At 43.5% G+C, this 21,085-nt stretch overlaps 1 protein-coding gene across 1 annotated transcript in view; it reads right to left on the bottom strand.

Annotated features, from left to right (window-relative positions):
- LOC126281895 (myrosinase 1-like) overlaps positions 1 to 21,085 on the bottom strand; it is a 72,993-nt gene that overhangs the window by 47,662 nt on the left and 4,246 nt on the right. The window contains exons 2-3 of the mRNA XM_049981213.1: positions 16,197 to 16,330; positions 7,256 to 7,390 (exon numbers count right to left, since the gene is read on the bottom strand). Of these exons, the coding sequence (XP_049837170.1) occupies positions 7,256 to 7,390; positions 16,197 to 16,330 (269 nt within the window). The remainder of the gene's footprint in view (positions 1 to 7,255; positions 7,391 to 16,196; positions 16,331 to 21,085) is intronic.

Below are 21,085 nucleotides of genomic sequence, written 5' to 3'. Positions count from 1 at the left end.
GTCGTTCTAAGACACGATAAAAAAAGGAAATAACAAAAATAATATCTTGCACTTGGAATACTCAGTTTGTATATTTTGCTTATTTTTTTTCATAGTTCCACACAACTTCTTCCTGTTTTCTCGATTGATCTGTGTTCAGTTTTTCAAGGCCTATCCACTGTGCCAACTTATAACTAAATCTGAGGGGGTGCGATGGGGAGGTTCCCTTGTAAGAGCAAAATTACGACACGACAGAACAATTCTGGTATGCGTATGTGTTCCCGCTTTAAACAGCATTCGCATGTGGCGCTAATGCCGCCCGTGTTACGCGCCTGCGCTGAAATACTGATCGTGTGCAGCTCTCGTCGCCGCAAATGCGTGCTGCAGATTCCACCTGGCTTAGATGCCTCCTTCAGGTTGCTGCATGTTTGCTGTCGAACAGCGTATATAGTCGTAGCAGAAACGAATGGGGAACCATTCTGGCGGCGATCCGGCCGTAGCCGGCCGAAGTGGCCTTGCGGTTCTCGGCGCAGCAGTCTGGAACTGCGAGACTGCTACGGTCGCAGGTTCGAATCCTGCCTCGGGCATGGATGTGTGTTATGTCCTTGGGTTAGTTAGGTTTAAGTAGTTCTAAGTCTAGGGGACTGATGACCTCAGGTGTTAAGTCCTATAGTGCTTAGAGCCATTTGAACCTTAAATGGGGAACTCCAGTGAGATGAGCGACCTTGGTAAGGTGCCGATTATCACAGCCTGGCACGTGCAGTGGAGAGTCATGGAAACGGCTAAGCTGACTGGGTGTTCTTGTGCTACTGATCTATGGCAGTGGTTCCCAGACTGGAGGTAATTTCCTCGTTGAGGGGTAAAATGAAACTTTGTTGGGTAAAACTGCTCGCGAAACTAAATTATTTTAAACGTTTATTATAATTATCAGTGATCATTACTCCGTAAGACTGAAAAGAGTTGCCTGGGCTTGTGAAACAGGGTTCTGATAGGATACGTCGTTCACAATGCAAGAAGGAAAGGCTATGATTCCCTGACGATAACTTTTCATCATAAGCATGAGGAGGGTGGATAAGAAAGACTGCCTTCATATAACGATCTAAAAGAATAAACACATAATTACAACATTCCAAAAGCAAGCACCTTCTTTCACTACATCAAGTGCAATTTTATTTAGTGTCTAACAGTACGACACGACACGATTGTTCCTTTACTACATCGAACGATATTCAACTAAGCTTTCATAGTGCAATTTTAGGAACGCATCTTGGAAAGGTGACGTCCCGATATTTAGGTTTAATTTAGCAAAATACTAGGACGACAACAACGGGACATCCGTGACGATCGTACGAAAATCAAATTCTATTTTTTGATTTTATTTGTTCTGGTTACGGAGAGTGGGACAGATACTTTGCAATTTCATGCTTTTCATCTACGGTTTCGTTGTCGTGTATGTCATTAAAAGTAGAAATTTCCGACATCTTTATTACAACAAACCTCAGTACGGATTACAAATGGGACACGATTAGCTTACAACAACTTAACATTATTTGTGCATGAACGCTTATTTAAGCAGTCAGTTCTCTCGATAAGGAACAGAGTGGAAAAAGTGGTGGGCGGGGGGAGGTGTTGGGACGGAGCCTGACCGTTACTACGAGAAAATCACTTTAATGGTTAGAAAGGAATGGGGAGCATTAACATACAGCCGCCATTGAAGATAAATCAACCAGGAAATAACTCACTTCAGGGAAGGAAGAATAGCCAAGGAGGATCCCTTTCGTATATTAGGTAAATCACGGAGCATTCATCACACGATCTATAACTTACTAAAGTGCACGATGATGGATTCCTCAGCCACTTATAATTATTCTTCTGTTAAGCAGTCCTAAAACCTACCATTCGGCATGTGATCTTAAAATCAGTAACAAAGCAACAAGATTATGTCTTACGAAAAATTAACGATCACAAAACTATTCACTTTACTCCCGAAATATTCAATCACACAACTGACTGTAATCGAAACGAATGTATGACAAACAGATGAATTTAGTTAAACTGGTTATCCAGTGGCTCACAGCGTGGTCTGAGGATCAAAATAACAAAGCAACAAGATCATGACTAGCGAAAAATTAATGGTTACAAAACTCTTCACTTCATTCGCGAAATATTTAATCATAGAAATCGATGAAGGCGAAACAAATGCATGAAAAGCGGATGAATTAAATTAACGTGGTTATCACGTGTCTACACATGCATGAAATTTAACTGCCGGACAAAGTTCGGATGCTGAGTCCAACACAACTCATCATTAAATGAGTGTCACACGCAAAAGTATATTAAAAAATGGAGTATTAATAGATAGGAGAATGAGAAAGCGGCGATGCTTTCAGGTTTACGGGACTCCCTACTGGATACACGCATTGCGACTCTGTCTAAATCTGTGTTAACTGGGTATACATGCTCACCCACTTACGGCAGGAGCACTACTCTCCATGTTCAGAAGTAGAGAAGTGGCTTTGTAGAGGCGGAAAGTGGCGCTCACCCTTCTGGCTAATGAGGCTCAGCAAAACTGCATACTATTCTGGGAAGTAGGCTGACTGCAGCAGGGTAGGTCATGATTCGGCAAAATGTAGCCAGGGAAAGCTTTTTAAGACACCAGAGATGCAGAACGGGCACAGTGTCAGAGGTTGGTACTGTTACTTGGGAAAATAAGTAAACGGGCTTCTTTGGCCCGTACAAACCATTCAAACGAGCGAACCATTTTGTCAAGTTCAATGGTGTAGGCAGACAAGGACTCAATTGTGGCTACTTGAGAGAGACTGCAGTTTTTAAGAAAATAAAACAGGAATACCTTGCTCACCCCGAGTTTCAAGTTCCAGTGTATTTTTAAATGTAGAAAATTTAAGGCCAACAGTGAGAGACAATGCTAGATCAAAAATAATGAAGGAACCATTGCAGGATTAAATACCACAAAAATATGAAAGGAATGCGAAAAATAAGGTACAAATAATCACTTTTTCAAATATTAGCATTAAAGCATGTCACAAGGTGGTGAAAGCGAGTGTAAGACTGTATGAACATCCTCTCCACATAGTCCACTCACTACACACAAACGTTGTACTTTTCACTATGAATCTGTAATAGTAATATGGAGAAATAGACATAAGCGCACAAAATAAATAAAAATGCTTTCTCCGAATTGTGGTTAATACCCGAAATGAACCAGAAATTGCTACACTATTTACTTCCCAACAGATGATGGAGCTAATTGACAGTATAGCACAATAGTAACTATGTAAGGCCCACTATACTTCTGTAGTTCCCGTGCAGTATTATGATTATTGCTGTCATTATTGTTATCATTAGTGGCAGCGGTCAGACACAGAGCATTGGCAGAGCAAGTCCTCTAGTTTCTGCCAGTTGAAAAGGAACGAGCCCACCAGTCGAGTGATTTACAAACAGTAGGACTCACTACGGTGCACGCATTTTAATTTGGCTGATTTTAAATGTGGGAGCAGCGTGTGGGTGAGCCAGGTGGCTCTAGAGAGGCGAGTGGTGCAGATGAATCGTGTTTTGCAACAAATAAGTGTCTGCCCTCAATGGGGATATTTAGCTTCCTTTTCTGTGATGAAAATGTACGCAGCGTTCACGATGCAATGATATTTTCTTCATAATTGTACATAAAAGACGCTGTTAAAATAATCATTACTATCAGTGTCACTGACTCTTTGGTTTGCTAGTACAACTGTATAAACTAAATATCATTTATCCTCGAACGTTTTAAAAATAGAAGCATTCGAAGAAAATATTTTCCCATTCTGAAGCTTAGTTAGGCACTCCCCCGCTCTCTGAACCTGGATTGGCCACGATATGTGGCGTGTCCAACGGCAGAGTACAACGCAGGATAAGGCACAAATTAAATTTCCTGTCAGATTAAAACTGTGTGCTGCACTGAGAATCAATCTCGCGACCTTTGCCTTTCGCGGGCCAGTGCTCTACCCACTGGGCTACCCAAGCACTCACAACCCGTCCTCGCAGCTTCAATGCTGCCAGTACCTCGCCTCCTATCTTCCAAACTTCACAGCAGCTTTCCTGCAAACCTCGTAGAACTAACAGGAGTGCTAGTTCTGTAAGGTTCGCAGAAGAGTTTCTGTGGGGTTTGGGCCGTAGGAGACGAGGTACTGGCAGCACTGAAGCTGCGAGGATGGGTCGTGAGTCGTGCTTGGGTAGCCCAATCGATAGAGCTTTGCCCAACTGCACGGACCACCCTAGCAAGCTTCTCTCCTCAGTCCAAATCGGAATTTTCATTCGTTGCTTCAGTCTGCATCTACAGAGTATTTCCGTAAGAGCGTGCAGGAATGTAACAGGACATGGAGAATCCTCCACTGAACAATTTGTGGTAGGGAAACAAGGGTCCGAGAAGCTTACGAAGATAAGGAAGTAAACTTGTCTACTGTTTCGTCTAGCATAACTGTTTTCCAGTTTGATTACAGCTAACATTAGTAAAAGTTGACGCGCACTGTGCTGTTTATTTACATGTACATTCTTTATTTCCTGCAAGGATATAAGGAGGACGTGACTGAATACCAAGCAGTCATGATACAGGTTTTGTTTACTTTGCTTTACTATAAGGTGGCTCTGTTGTACTTACATTGTCTCATGACAAAACGTGATATTAATCAGCGACAGCCCCATTCATTACTCAGTGCTATTCAGTGACGTATAATACAATACCATCTAGCGGTACTGGTACAGTTTCGCAGAACTCACTGACATACGCGTTGTGTGTGGGTAAGTGTCGGCCGGCGTGGCCGAGCGGTTCTAGGCGCTTCAGTAAGGAACTGCGCTGGTGCTACGGTTGCAGGTTCGAATCCTGCCTCGGGCATGGATGTGTGTGATGTCCTTAGGTTAGTTAGGTTTAAGTAGTTCTAAGTGTAGGGGACTGATGACCTCAGTTGTTAAGTCCCATAGTGCTTAGCACCATTTGATTTTTGCGTGTGGGGAAGTACGTTGCAATCCTCTCGCTACTGAAAGGCTGTACAGGGAACGATTTCCCAACAGGCAATTTCCGTCACGAAGAGTGTTTATTTCTCCGACTGACAACTGCGGGAGACTGGTTCAATGTAAACAAGGAACGAGGGACCTGGCAATACGAGGACCACTCGCATTTTGAAGAGGAGGCTTTGGTATGTGTTGCAGCGGGCCCCACTACAAGTACTCGTCGTATTCCACGTGAAATGGTCTTTGCACGTACCAGCATGTCGCGAGTACTCCACAAACAATTACACCCATATCACCCACCACGAGCCCATGCAGTGCTTGTGACTGACTTTGCGCCGATGGTTGTATTGTCTCAGTGGTTGCTCCAACAATGGATTCATCGACCAGATTTCCTCCAGATCGTGCTGTTTACTGACGAGGCCTCATTTGATCGCGATGGAATTTCGAACAGCGGGAATAGCGATGTGTAGGATGAGGAAAACCTTCACGCTGCAGTAGAGCCACGCCATCGAGTACGTTTTGCTATGAATATCTGAGGCGGCAATGAAGGCGACAGTCTCAATGGGCCACATCTTCTACCTGGCCATCTGAATGGCCTCTTGTACTTGAGGTTCTGGCGAAGAGTTCTAGGTGGCCTCTGTGACCGAATGGTCATAGGCGCTTTAGTTGGGAAACGCGTTGCTGCTACGGCCGCAGGTTTGAATCCTGCCTCGGCATGGATCTCTGTGATGTCCTTAGGTTAGTTTTAAGTAGTTCTGTCTGGGGAACTGATGACCTCAGATGTTAAATCTCATAGTGCTCAGAGCCATTTGAACCGTTTGAAGAGTTCTACCTGAGTTGTTGGAGAACGTACCCTTGGCTGTTCGTGAGAGGATGTCGATACAACATGACGATGCACCGCCTCACTTCAGTGTGGATATCCGCAATTATCTCAATGCTGTGCTACCTAGTCGCTGAATTGGAGGGTGAGGTCCTATTTCATGACTTGCGAAGACATCTCACCTGAATCCGCTTGGTTATTCGCTACGGGGATATCAAAACTCATGTGTGTATTAGGCTCCAGTAGATACGGAGATGGAATTAGTTGCCAGAATCGTAGCTGCATGTGGTGTGATTTGAAACACACCAGGGATATTAGTCAGGGCCGTCAGGATCTCGTCCGCCGATAATGCTTTAATTGGAGTTGTTGGCCATTAGTGTCAGCACATTTTGTAAGACACAGTACAAATTGTACGTTCATTGTGTCAATGATGGCATTTGCAGTTAACTGAAACTGATGTAAATAAAAACGTACACAGTATTGTGATTTTACTCCTATTATCTCCTTAAACTTGCTTCTGCGACCCCAGGTTCCCTACCTCACATTATTCAGTGGTGCATCCTCTATGTCCTGATCAATTTTTGGACGCTCTTACGGAAACACCCTGTGTACATCATAGATGTTTCAGACTTGAATAGTTCTCTTGTCCACAATCATTTGATGCGTGAATATTACTGCAGACCACCTGCATCCCTTCATACCTGATGTCTTCCCCGACGGCGATGGAATCGTCAAACAGGATAACAGTCGGCGTTACAAGGACTGAATCGTGCTATTTAATCCGGCGGAACACATCTGGAACACTACTGGGAGCAGGCTTCACGCCCACAGGATGTCGACCCGTAATTTACGGAAACTGCGTCACCCGCGCATAGACATCTGGTGCTGGAGACCCAGCAAGGCTTTCGTATAACCCATATCACTTAGAATCGCTGCTGCCTTGCGTCCCATATGTGGACCACCGTGCTATTAAGCAGGAGCACACAATATTTTCGCTTCTCAGTCTATATCGACGAGTGAAGACGTCATACCCATTTTCCTTAGAACATGGGCTCATTCCACGAACTGGTTGATCCGGAATTCTTTTCGCAGTTGTCGAGTTCATATGGCGGAACAATATTTCTACATAACTAGCTTTAGTACTAACAGTGGACATGGCACAGAGCAGGAAAATACGTTAAAATGCTACTCAGAATAAATAAAAAAATGTTTGAAAATTGAAAGAAGTAATTTTGTGGCATCAGTAAGTCAATGCAAACAGCGCACATCGATTTAAGAGGAGGGAACATTTTGTCTCACATCCAGCAGCCCACTGTACAATAAACTGAGTCCTCCTTTCCGTAACATATTCCAGTAGCAGTTTCTTCCGTTGCAGATGAAGTTTCCAACATTAGATTGCAACACAACACAAGTAAAAAATTGCACCACCTAAACACACTTGTGTGTGTCTCTTACCACGGGCTGAATTCCGTTCGCGAGCAGCTCGTTGATGAGATTGTTGTAGTAGTCGATGCCCGGCTGGTTGATGACGTCGAGGTCCCCGGTTGGCAGGATGCGGGCCCACGAGATGGAGAACCGGTACACATCCGCCTGTTCACGAACAAAAGAGAAACAAAAGTTACTTTAATAACCACTGTGTAATAATTTTTACAGAACTCATTACGAGGGCACGGCAAGAGCACACAACGGTCGCACAAAGTTAGTCGTAACAGACAAAACACGAAAAGTAAGGCAGGAAAGGGCAGTAATTACTCGAAATCACCGTCAGGGTTTCATGTAAGCCGAACTGTTGCTGTCCGTGCAGGAAACGAGTACATATACTTCTGATAGGCACGTAACTGACTGATAACGAAAAGCAATTCACCCGTCCCGCAACGTCTCAGGGGGTATAAGGCGAGCTAGCATCTCTTTCTTCACCCAGAGTACCGCAGTCTGTGTCGCCCCGTTTGCTCAAGTAGTGCTTCAGTGTTTGTGTGTGGATTGTGCCGCCACCCAGCGGCTGCTTACCTTTTCACAGCTGCTTTCTGTGACGCATTAGTAGCGTGGTGTTATACCAGTCCTCTGGATGCAGCCAATATGGAAGCCCAGCAAGCAGATGAAAACAGTAATGGTGTCAATGAAGTTGACACTCTGCATGCTTTTGAGAATAAGATTGCTGCAGGAAATAGCCTCGAAAGTGTCGGCGCACAAGATGTTTCCATTCAAAATAACGCTTTAGGTACAGTCTGATGAGAAAAATGTCACTACTATTATTAGACAGCTCTAGCTAAAAACAACTAGTATAAACCAAATGACTGTGCTCCTTGCTGCGTTTGTATTCGAAAGTAACTGGTTGATGTTAGAAACATGCATTCAGCGTGTGTTGGAAATTAATAAATTTAAACCATCCAGAAACCAAAGGCAAAATTGTTAATATTACCCCTGCCGGTAAAAACAGGATCGACTTGCAAGTAAGGAAGCACTCCCAGCTAACCATTTAGTACAATGAATTTGTTAGTATAGTCCAGTTTAGTGGCTTTCATACTTACTTACATAGGAGGCAGGTTGTTATTTGAGGAGCAACTTAAGAATTTGACGAACAGGAAATATTTTTCGAAATCAAATCTGTTCTTAAAGTGATTGATATGAAGAGATTCTCTGTCCCGCAAGTACGATTGTCTGCTTGGGTCTAGGTATTAAGTGCATCCATACTTTCCATAGGTCCGTCAATATGACGAATCCCTCAGACTCAATGCCGTAGTCTCGAGCGCTGTACCAAGCGAGGAGGTTCAGTGGCCAGGACACTGGACTCGCATTCGGGAGGACGGCAGTTAAAATCCTGGCCTGGCCTTCCAAATGTAGGTTTTCTGTGATTTGCCTAAATAGCTCGAACTGGTTCCCTTGAAAAGCGCACGGCCGATTTCTTTCGTCATCCGAGATCTATCTTTATTGGTGGGGATGTTAAACCCTAGCGTCTTTCTTCGAGCGCCATAATACATATGGCGCAGGAGACTCGTCAACCCAGTGCACTGCTACTTATGTACAGTGCTTGGATTGTGGAGGAGACCATCTGGCTAGATATAAGATCTCGTCTCGCTCAGGGACCATTAAGAGAACAAGTTTTTTTATACTCAAAGCATATCGTTCAAAGACACTTAATTCGGACATAGTGGAAATATACACAAAAGAATAAAAAAAAACAACACACTGAAGGAATTATCCGTATCGGACGGAATTCGGCAGATGTGATATTCATGTACAGACAAATAAGCGATTTCAGTTTCTGAGAAATTGGATAGTTTGTTCAAGAGAAGCAGCTTCACAAACTCATAAAATCAATAACGAGTTGGCCCACTTCTGGCTCTTATGTAAGCTATTATTCGGTTTAGCATTGATTCACAGAGTTACTGGATATTATCTGTACTGTTATAGAGCCAGGGTCTGTCCTACTGACGGTATACATCGTCCAAATGCCGAGATGGTTGAAGAGCTTATCCCACGATAGAACTTTCTCAGTTGGAGAGCTATCCGGTGAACCTGCAGGACAAGGTAGGGTCTGGAAGCACAAAGAAAATCACTGAACAGTTTTGTTGTGCTTCGAAGAAACTGTAGGAATACAGCGTGTGATTTACTCCACCTGCTTGTTTCTTCTGACGGACGCAGAAAGGTTTATCCTTGATGTCTATGTGAGTGAGAAGGAGTTGACCCACAGTTGGCACGCAATAGTACCAAGGTAGCTATTATCTTCACGCTCGTGTGAAATTTTCGAACCAGAGGTAGCTTCTGATTACTATCTGGATCGAAGTGCAGTTACTGTGATTGACGAAAGCCATGGGATAGCGATGTGCACACATACTGATGGCGGTAGTATCGCGTACAAAAGGTATAAATGAGCAGCTTTTTGTACTCGGGATTCATGTAAAAAGGTTTCCGACGTGATTGTGGCGACACGACTTTTAATGCGAAATGGTAGTTCGAACTAGACGCATGGGACATTCCATTTTGGAAATCGTTAGGGAATTCAGTATTCCGAGATCCAAAGTGTCAAGAGTGTACCGCGAATACCACATTTCAAGCATTATCCTTCACCACAGACAATGAAGTGGCCAACGGCTGAGAGCAGCGCGCGCGTTTTTAACAGACAAGCATCGTGAAGAATACTCAGTATTGTAGAACACTCAGTATAATGTAGTTTACTGAAACTGAACTACACTTCTCGAAACATCACAATATACACACAAAGAACACAAATAACTATTCATTAAGAGCGTCGGTTAGGTCCGTCGGAGCTGGTCCTAGCTCGGCGAGGAACTGGCTGTACTGCTGCTGCGCTGGCCTTATAAAGCCGGCGGAGTACTCCAACTTTCCCTGTGTCTGTGAGGCGACCTCTGCAGAAAAAGGTTCGCATTAGTCTCCAGCAAGTTCTGTTTATTGTGAAGAATTGTAATTCCTCTTGGTTGCGCCTGCAAGTGCTTGTGTATGTTATATGGTACACACTGGTGTACTGAGTGCAGTCTGCCTGGCAGGGGCCGTCTGTGGCAGACGTAACACATCACTACATGAAATAATGACAGAAATTAATGTGAGATGTACGACGAACGTATCCATTAAGACAGTGCGGCAAAATATGACGTCAATGCGCTATGGTAGCAGACGACCGGTGCGAGTGCCCTTACTAACAGGACGACATCGCATGCAGCGCCTTTCATGGGTTGGCGGCTACATCGGTTGTACACTAGACGATCGGAAACGGTGGCCTGGTCATATGAGTCCCGATTTCAGTTGGTAAGAACGGATGGTAGGAATCGAGTGTGACACAGACCCCACGGAACCATGAACCCAAATTGTCAAAACAGCACTGTGTGCTGGTGGTGGCTCATAATCGTATGGGTTGTGTTAACATGGGATGGACTGGGTCCCATGGTCCAGCCAAACCGACTACTGACTGGCAACAGTAATGTTCGGCTGCTTGGAGACCATTTCCTGCCAAACAGCGCTGGAATTTTTGTGGATGGCAATACGCCAGGTTACCGGGCTACTACTGTTTCAATTGGTTTGAAGAACATTCTGGGCAGTTCGATCGAATGGCGTGGTCACCAGTTCGCCCGCCCAGAATCCCATCGAACGTTCGTGGGATATAATCGAGAGTTCTGTTCATTCGCAAAATCATGCATAAGCAACAATTTTCCATTTATTGACGACTGTACAGGCAACATGGCTCAATATTACTCCAGCGGAGTTCCAGTGACTTGTTGAGTCCATATCACGTCGAGTTTCCGCAGTACGCTGGGGGAAGGAGGCTGGACGCGATGACTTTCATCTTCTGGATTCATCTCTCAATTTTACGATTTGTTATGCTCAGCTGCACATGTGCTCATTTAGCCTTTCTTCATGTTAGTAGCAGATGTGAGCACAACTATTGCTGCAAATGACCTGCCCTCAGCAGAATTAATGTTACCATAAAATAACTTCAATAGCAAAGTATATTCTTCTTTACACGCAATTTTGGAGATAAAAATTAAGGTTCTGACTTGCAGACAACTTCAAGACACGTGTTGCAGTCATAAAGAAATAGACTTTGAACTTCAGTGGTTCATGCTACTTGTCGTTAGCTATTAGACCTTACAAAGTGCAGCTATACCCATACTGCAAACGCCTTTTCTATAACAAGAGGTCTATTTACACCTGTACGTATAAGCCGCATTACGACGATTGAAGATCCTCGTTGTGATCTGATTTCCTTTAGTTCATGTTTAAGGCCTCTTTACGTATTCCCTTCTCGTCTTCATCTAAGTGCACTTCTTTTTCAATAATAGTGCTTTCAAGTTAATGTCCCTTGTATAGTTCCTCCATATACTCCTTCCACCTTTCACCCTTCACTTCTAGCCTTAAGACTGATTCACCATCTGAGTTCTTGATATTCGTACAGCTGTTTCTCTTTCCCTCAACGACCTCTTTAATTTTCATTTAGGAGGTATCTATCTTTCATCTAGTGAAATATCCTTCTAAATCCTGACATTTGTCCTCTAGCCGTTCCTGCTTAGACATTTTGCACTTTTTGTCGATCTCATTTTTTAGTCCTTATATTACCTTTCACCCGCTTCATTTATTGCATTTTTATATTTTCTCCTTTCATCGATTAAATTAAATATATCTTGTGTTACCCAAGGATTTCTACAAGCCCTTGTCTTTTTACCTACTTGGTCCTCTGCTCCGTTCAGTATTTCGTCTCTGAAAGCTACCCATTCTCTTTCTACTGTATTCCTTTCCCCTGTTCTTGTCAGCCGTTCCCCAATTTTTCCTGTTAAACGCTCAGCAACCTTTAGTTCTGTCAACTTACCCAGGTCCCATCTCCGTAATTTCCTACCTTTTTCAGTTTCTGCAGTTTTAATCTGCAGTTCATAACCAATAAATTGCGATCCGAGTCCACATTTGCCCCTGGAAATTTAAAATCTGGTTTCTAAATCTCTGTCTAACCATTATATAGTCAATCTGAAACATTCCGGTGCTCCAGGTCTTTTATACGTATATAATCTTATTTTATGGTTCTTGTGTTGACGATGATTTAATTACGTTCTGTCAATAACTCTGCAAGGTTTCCATTACTTCCTTTTCCTACTATCGAATTCCAGTCCCACATTACAATTACATTTTCATCTCCTTTACTACCTGAATACTTTTTTTCTTTTTTTTGCGTCATCGTACATTTCTTCAATCTCTTCATTCTCTTCGGTGAAAGTTGGCATGTAAACTTCTGCTCCTGGGGTAGGCTTGGGCTTCATGTCTGTCTTGGCTACGATAATGCGTTCAGTATACTGCTGATAGTAGCTTACCCGCATTCCTATTTTCTTATTCATTACTAAAGCCACTCCTCCGTTACACGTATTTGAGTTTGTAATTATAATGCTGTATTCGCTGACCAGAAGTTCTGTTGTTCCTGCCACCGGCCTATACTAACTCGAATTCTATATAAATTAAACCTATCAGTTCCCATTTTTAAATTTTCTATCTTACCCGCCCGATTAAGGGATCTAAAGTTCCACGCTCCGATCCGATCCGTTTTGTTTCTGTTTCTGTTTTTGCTAATAACTACATCCTCCTGAGTAGTCCCAGCCCGGAAATCCGAATGGGGACTATTTTAGCTCCGGAACTCCGGAATATTTTACCCAAGAGTGTTACATCATCGTTTAACCATACAGCAGAGCTGCGTGTCCTCGGGAAAAATTACGGATGTGGTCTCCGTTTGCTACCAACAGAGTAAGGCCGTTTTGATTGATGTTACAAGGATACAAGGACAGATGAGTCAATCATCCAGACTGCTACCACTGGAACTGCTGAAAAGGCTGCTGCATATCTTCAGGAACCACGCATATGTGTGGCCTCTCAACAATTACAGTTATGATACGGCTACCTGTATCGCCGAGGCACGCAAGCCTCCCCACAGACGCCATATTTCATGGTGGAGGAAGGAGGGGGGGAGGAGAGGAAATTATGTACTTTCTCATAAATAGTGAGAGTGCCGAACCATCTGTTGAAAATCTGTTGTAAGAGAGAGAATTAAGAAAATAAGATCGTTAACGTCCCGAGGTACAGCTGTGACACACTGAAAGCACGTAAACGTTGGGACAGTTGGTCTGGGTACCCGTTTCATCGACATTATGCGTTGCCCACAACGAGAAACTCTGATGGATAAGTGAAGATATCCGTTGGCCACAGTCGACGCGTCTGAATTCTCTAAAGAATATCAGCGATGCCATTGCGGCGACGAACTGCGCTTTCTTAGCCGCCAGCAAGAACTTCTTCAGATCCTTTTACAGGAATGTGCGAGAACCACATCCCAAAGTAATTACCTAGTCGGAATGGAAGAGTTGCTCTTTTTTAATTAAATATTTTTGTAATCCATATATTCGTTGCATAACAAGTTTTATACTGTGTTCTGTGGCGAGTGTATTGTGATTAAACTCAGTTGTTGGTTGTTGTAAGTTTTTGATTGAGCGTATTTATTTCACTGTGGTGTATGCCATCTTGCACAGTTATCTACAAACTATATTTCATTCTTGATATTTAATTATGTGGTACTGTTGCTGAAACTGTTTCCATTACAAGTGTTTGGGAAACGTACCTGCAGTAGGTATGGCAGTTGTCTACTGGAAGCAACAATGATGAATGTGAAAGCTGACTCTCTTTCCTTTCGCTATATCGATGTGATTCTTTGACGGGAAGTAAAATGTACTTGGAACGTTACACTGACAGCATAAATACCCGCCACTGTACATACATAGCATTTCCTTAATGAACCGAGGAAAGAGACAAAAATGGAATATACTGCATTTTTTCAGTGAAGTATGTGGTTTTTTTTTGTTTTTTGCTGATAACTACATCCTCCTGAGTAGTCCCAGCGCGGAGATCCGAATGGAGGACTATTTTACCTCCGAAATATTATCCCCAAGAGAAAAGAGAACCACTTGTATCAAGAGCTCAGATGGAAACCCAGTTCTAAGCAAAGAAGGGAAAGCAGAAAGGTGGAAGGGCGATGTACTTGAGGACAATATTATGGAGATGGAAGATGTAGATGAAGATGAAATGTGAGATATGATACTGCGTGAAGAATCTGACAGACCACTGAAAGACCTGAGTTGAAACATGGCCCCCGGAGTAGACAACGTTCCATTAGAACTACAGAGAGCCAGTCCTGACAAAACTCTACCTTCTGGTGAGCAAGATGTATGAGACAGGCAAAATACCCTCAGACTTCAAGACGAATATAATAATTCCAATCCCAAAGAAACCAGGTGTTGACAGATGTGATAATTACCGAACAATCAGTTTAATAAGCCACAGCTGCAAAATACTAACACGAATTCTTTACAGATGAATGGAAAAACTAGTAGAAGCCGACCTTGGGGAAGATCAGTTTGGATTCCGTAGAAATATTGGAACACGTGAGGAAATACTGACCCTACGACTTATCTTAGAAAATAGATTAAGGAAAAACAAACCTACGTTTCTAGCATTTGTAGACTTAGAGAAAGCTTTTGACAATGTTGACTGGAATACTCTGTTTCAAATTTTGAAGGTGGCAGGGGTAAAATACAGGGAGTGAAAGACTATTTACAATTTATACAGAAACAAGATAAGAGTGGAGGGGCATGAAAGGGAAGCAGTGGTTGGGAAGGGAGTGAGACAGGGTTGTAGCATCTCCCTGATGTTATTCAATCTGTATATTGAGCAAGCAGTAGAGGAAACAAAAGAAAAATTCGGAGTAGGTATTAAAATCCACGGAGAAGAAATAAAAACTTTGAGGTTCGCCGATGACATTGCAATTCTATCAGAGACAGCAAAGGACTTGGAAGAGCAGTTGAACGGAATGGACAGTGTCCTGAAAGGAGGATATAAGATGAACATCAACAGAAGCAAAACGAGATAATTGAATGTAGTCGAATTAAGTTGGGTGATGCTGAGGGAATTAGATTAGGACACTTAAAGTAGTAAAGGAGTTTTGCAATTTGGGGAGCAAAATAACTGATGATGGTAGAAGTAGAGAGGATATAAAATGTAGACTGGTAATGGCAAGGAAAGCGTTTCTGAAGAAGAGAAATTTATTAACATTGAGTATAGATTTAAATGTCAGGAAGTCGTTTCTGAAAGTATTTGTATGGAGTGTAGCCATGTATGGAAGTGAAACGTGGACGATAAATAGTTTAGACAAGAAGAGAATAGAAGCTTTCGGAATGTGATGCTACAGAAGAATTCTGAAGATTAGATGGGCAGATCACATAACTAATGATGAAGTATTGAATAGGATTGGGGAGGAGTTTGTGGCACAACTTGACAAAAAGAAGGGACCGGTTGGTAGGACATGTTCTGAGGCATCAAGGGATCGCAAATTTAGCATTGGAGGGCAGCGTGGAGGGTAAAAATCGTAGAGGGAGACCAAGAAATGAATACCCTAAGCAGATTCAGAAGGATGTAGGTTGCAGTAAGTCTGGGAGATGAAGAAGCTTGCACAGGATAGAGTAGCATGCAGAGTTGCATCAAACCAGTCTCAGGACTGAAGACCACAACAAGAACAACAACGTATAGCGCCATCACCTGTAGGAACGTCGTGAAACTAGAGAGGCTGAAGTGGGAATACTTCACATTGTCCATAACGGATTCCGCATTTTTTGAACCGAAAGAAAGTTTTGCATTACTTATTGAACGCCCCTTGTACGTTCCACTTTAATGAAAAGACATAATTTTAAAGAATAAAAGGTAACTATTTTAATGTCCCTGAAGTTAATATTTCTCATTAGATGTCTCCCTGACTACTGATAGGTGAAATTTCGGACAAAGAAGGATAACTGTAAAAATATTATACCAGTTATCAATAGGAAAAACAAACGTTTGTATGAGTTATTGCAGAGAGAATACTGACGTTGAGCGCGCGCAGCATCTGCACGTCCTCCTGGTATTTGTGGTACGAGTCGCAGGCCACGTCGCCGTTGTCGCCATTCGTGCCGTACTCTGGGTGTTCGTGCAACATGTGGTCCCAGATGTTCTCGCCCTTGCCTGCGTACAAAACGAATTATTGTTTGACGAAATGTAGAACATGTTTGCTTGAAACGACAAGAGCTACGAAATAGGTAATTTCTAAGAAGTCCCTAACGAAGGAAGCTTATCATCGCACCCCCCTCAAATTTAATGGTAAGATGTCCCAGTGGTTAGCCCGTCAAAAACTGAACACAGATCACTCATGAAAATAGGAGGAAGGTGTACTAAAGCGTGAAAAAAGTCAAAATAGAAGCAGCGAATTGTCCAAGATTAACAAGTGCAGTGGATATGAGTGATCAGGTAAGAATACGTTACCGTCCCAAGTCTATGTGACGAATAGTGAGAGCAGGCGAGATACCACATATAGGCACAAACGTCTCACAGAAATGAATGTAACAAATAAAATGCTGTGAACTATATTACAACAAAACAATTCAAGAGTCAAGACTTCCAAACTGGAACGCAACTTCAAAAACGTTCGAAACGTATCTTTTGACGGAGCACAGGGAAACCGTGTTATTGTGAAGCTGTTGCTTCCATTTGTTGCAACTTATGTCACAAACTATTATGTTTTCAGCATTTCCTTGGGAGTGATGACATTCACGTTCATACGAACACCTAAATCAGGCAAGGAGGCATATCTCACTCACTTACTAGGTACGTACGTCGATAAGAGATTCCTACCATATGATACGAAATGTCACTAATGCTGTTTCCCGGAGGAGAATTCGGATGAATTGTCGCCTTGTCATCAAACGTTTGCGATTCCCATTCGAAAGCCACTTCGTTACGGCTGCTAGTAGAGTAGTTTGCTGAATCAACTGTCGTTATAGGTCCCTACCTTACACCTCGCTGATGTAAACGGACGTTACTCCGCGACACATACACAAATTTGAATAAAGCGGACAGGCAGTTCGGTTTATGGCTCTGAAAAGAGGACGCTACCCGTCGAGAAACAGGGGGGCAGGAGCTTCTCGCAGACGCCCTGCGGCTGCTAAGGAGGCGGGGTCCGAGACGATGATGGAAGCAGAAGATCGTAGAGATAGCACCTTAAAAACGCCGCCACCGACCTTATTTAGCGTATTTCTACAAAAAGACAGAGAAATGTATCTTGTTGGCTGACTTGTAGATGGAGGAGAGGTCACAGTTTGTTCTAGAAATTCCTACCGAACTGTGTATGAGCTGAAGGCAGTTAGCTGACAGCTTCATGACTCGCAGAGTGGAGACATTCCGTTTCTGACGGGCGTGGTGATAGTCCGCAAGGAGAGTTCACTCTAACGAGCTGAAGTCTGTTCTGAACTGGGCACTGCACGGCGAGGGGATCTCTGGGAGGTGTTGGTAGGACACACTTCGCTGGCTAGCGTTTTGAGACTGCTAGCAAGGCGTGAGTGAACAGTCTCACCATTAGGTTCGGAACTGCTGATTTCGCCTCTAGGAATGGCAGTATTAGTTTCTCTGCGAGCTGAGACACTAAGATGTGATTCTTCGCGGAGACTGAGGTATTACGAAGTGCTTCTTCACGACTGCACACTTGAGTCAAGTCTCTGCTCCTGGCTTATGAACAAGCAGAATTCTTGGTTTGTATCCAGCATAGCACGGAAGTAGCTTCGAAACAAGCTGACGCTGTTTCGTGTCCTCTGTGCAGTCACAATATTTTTAGCGACGCAGCGCACGTTCTCGGCACCGAGCAGCTCGGCACTGCTGAATTGCTCTTCACAGCAGTGAATTTAGTGACGTACGCACCACGGGAATTTTTAACACTAGCTATATTAAGATCCAGTTGCTTGATCGCAGTGATCTTTATCGTCAATGCCACACAAGGTGGAGGTTTCCTTTATTTCGATGCTAAATAGTATCAACCACTTAATGTTTCCGTTGGTTCAACAGTGAGGCGACTTCTAGTCAAGTCATACATGTTTTGCCAATCTCAAATTTAGATTAATGCCTAAGAGTTAACGATCTATGTCTGTAGTTTTTCAATTTGAATATTTTTCTTTGAAAGTTGTTTTTATAAAAAGATATAATATCAGTGCCTAGTTATTCTACGTCTCCTAGGGTTAGACTCCAACTACTGATCCCGATTAAGTCATAGTGGAGTACTGTTACTACTTAGGTAATGACTCCACATGTTATTCTCAGTTGTAGGTTGTCAATGGCAGGGCTAATTTAATTCACCTTTTAGGCGGGACCACAGAATTGCGAATATGACATTGACAGCTTTCGAACACACACACTCAACCGATGTAGCACTGGATGCTTACAGCTGCTTCAGGAACCAATGTTCCTCGATAATTATGTATTGCTGGCTCACATATGTCCGTCGGTATGTGAGCTGTCCAACAGTGTGACTCATTATCGGCGGTCAAGAGGTAGACCACTTGATAGTGGGATCAGCAACAATGACACTGGGCCATGAATGAGTGGAAGAATGTGTTCGCTATTGATAAGTCTCTCTCACATCTGTCAGCAGGTGGAGGAATGTAAAATAATTGGGGCCTCGTGAAAAGAGGCCAAGGTGTTAGTGGCATGATCTTAGTCTTGCGAGCAGTGACAGTGGATAGAGGATGCAGTGAGATGAATATTTTGATTCTTGACCATACAGCTTTCTATGTGATATTACCCGTACAGATACTGCTATACTTTTTCCAAGAGCTAGTGATACGAGCGAGGGAGATAAGAAATGCTCTTGATTTTTCTCAACTATTGCTTTTTCCACGTCGATAAATCATACGTACGTGTTTTTATTTTCTTAAGCATTGCTTCCATTATCAATCCCAATATCAGAACTGCGTTTATCGTTCCGAATCCAAAACTGATCTTCCTCTAACAGATATTCAACTGTCTTTTCCATTCTTCTATAACTTGGACGCTTGAGCCCTTAGGCTGATTGTCCGATAGGTCTCACAAATATCTGGCCTTGCTACCGACTTCGTGAACTTTATTGCAAACCACCTGGATCCCATCATACTTTACGTCTTGCCGAATGGCGATAGTATCTTCCAGCAGGATAACTGTCAGTGTTACATCCATTGTCGATGTTTCTGTCAATCGCTCACGTCTACATGCCCTCAGGGGCTCAGCATTCGTTTTCTGAGTATGGGCTTCGCGACCCCAGGGCTCATGAGCTGTAGACTGGTACGCGCTACCTGTCCTCTGTCACTGTAAGCTGTGGGCATGCTTCAGCTCTCACTGTACAGTGCAGCAGTGGAATGTTGTGTGCCACAGGAAAAGGGGATCTTGGCTTGACCATCCGGATCACGAGGATTCTAATAACCTCTATAAACGCCTCAATCTCAAGGTGTGCTACGCGCCCATGAATGGCAAGCAACAGTTGTTGGTGGGCAATCTTTGGGGAATCTACGGCACCTTAGCGTTATGAGGATTACGCAGGCAGGTGGAGCTCTGTCTAGGTGGGCTTTTACTTCCCTAGCTGCTCGTGGAGTCGAGGTGAAACCAACGAAATTTCCTCTTCCTCATAGTAGACTGGGTGGGCGCCTGGTAGGTACCAACAACCACCTTAACAAGAGGGCTAATGTAGCCAGTCCTCCTAACTCAGAGACAATACAGAGTTTTTTCCAGTTCTTCCGTATATAGTGACAGAAGGCATCCTGCAGTTCAGAATGTGTTTCCGATTGCGAAGCTAAAAGAGGGCAGCAGTGACAAGGTTTCGCTTTTTTATGTTCAAAAAAATTTAGAGAACATCCCAAATACTCTGAAATCGGTCAAGCTAGTGCCTAATGGAACACTGTTGTTTGAAACTGTTAGTTCGCAACAAGTACTCAACCTCTGGAATGCTAAAAGCCTTAGGGGATATGACTTAGAAACGGAGCCCCACAACACCTTGATCCATATCGAAGGTGCTGCGTCACATAGAGATCTGTTTGACATTCCAAAGGAGGAACCGAAGAATGAGTGGGATGATGAACAGATCGTTGATGTGCAAAATATATGAAAAGATGTATGCGGAGCTCGTATAATCTGACTCCCTCACCCTTACAATGAATAGCACGAAACTCCCGGAGGTAGGTTTCCTTCGCCTAAGCGTATGGCCCTTTGCCCCGAAACCAGTGCACTCTTTTAAACGCAAGAGCTTGGGCACACCTTAGAATGTAAGACTGTAGCCACTTGGTGAAAAAGAGGCAAGGCCGTCCATGATGGAGCTGGATGCTTCTCTCCTCCGAAGTATGTAACTTGCTCTTGTGATCACCCTGTCTGAGGTAGGGATAGCAGTATGTTTCTTGAAGAAGGAAGACACAGGAGATTACAACATCGAAACGCGTCCTGTATGATAAGACCAAGAAGATGTATAAGACCATTGAGTCTCCCACATTCACTAAATCTTTTTCCTTCCGCCATTAAAAAGCCTATTTCGACAGCCAACGCTTCTACACAAACAGAGGTTCCTAGTGGCAGCTCTAGTACCTTTACCTATGTTTGTCAGTGCACTTGTCAAGATGCAGTTTTTTCAGAGCCCATAGCCCTCTCAAGAACATCAGATGGAGCCAGTGTTGCCACAACGCCCAGAGACACCGGTCAGCCGATGGCAGAGAATGTTACAGCGACTACTGCCAATGTCAGCCAGGATCTAGGGATTCTCCAATACCATGTGTGGTGTCACCTCAAGGCACCACACTTGCTAGGTTGTAGACTTCGAATCGGCCGCGGTCCGTCAGTACACGCGGACCCGTGAGTCGCCACTGTCGACGCTAGCAGACCCAGCGCCGCCACACAGCTGATCTTACGAGAAAAGCTAGCGCGCTGACCAGTTCTACA

Source organism: Schistocerca gregaria, chromosome 7 (genome assembly GCF_023897955.1).
Source record: "Schistocerca gregaria isolate iqSchGreg1 chromosome 7, iqSchGreg1.2, whole genome shotgun sequence".
Lineage (NCBI taxonomy): Eukaryota > Metazoa > Arthropoda > Insecta > Orthoptera > Acrididae > Schistocerca > Schistocerca gregaria.
The sequence above is the reverse complement of the archived record's forward strand: the minus strand, read 5'-3'. Positions and strand labels throughout refer to the sequence as shown.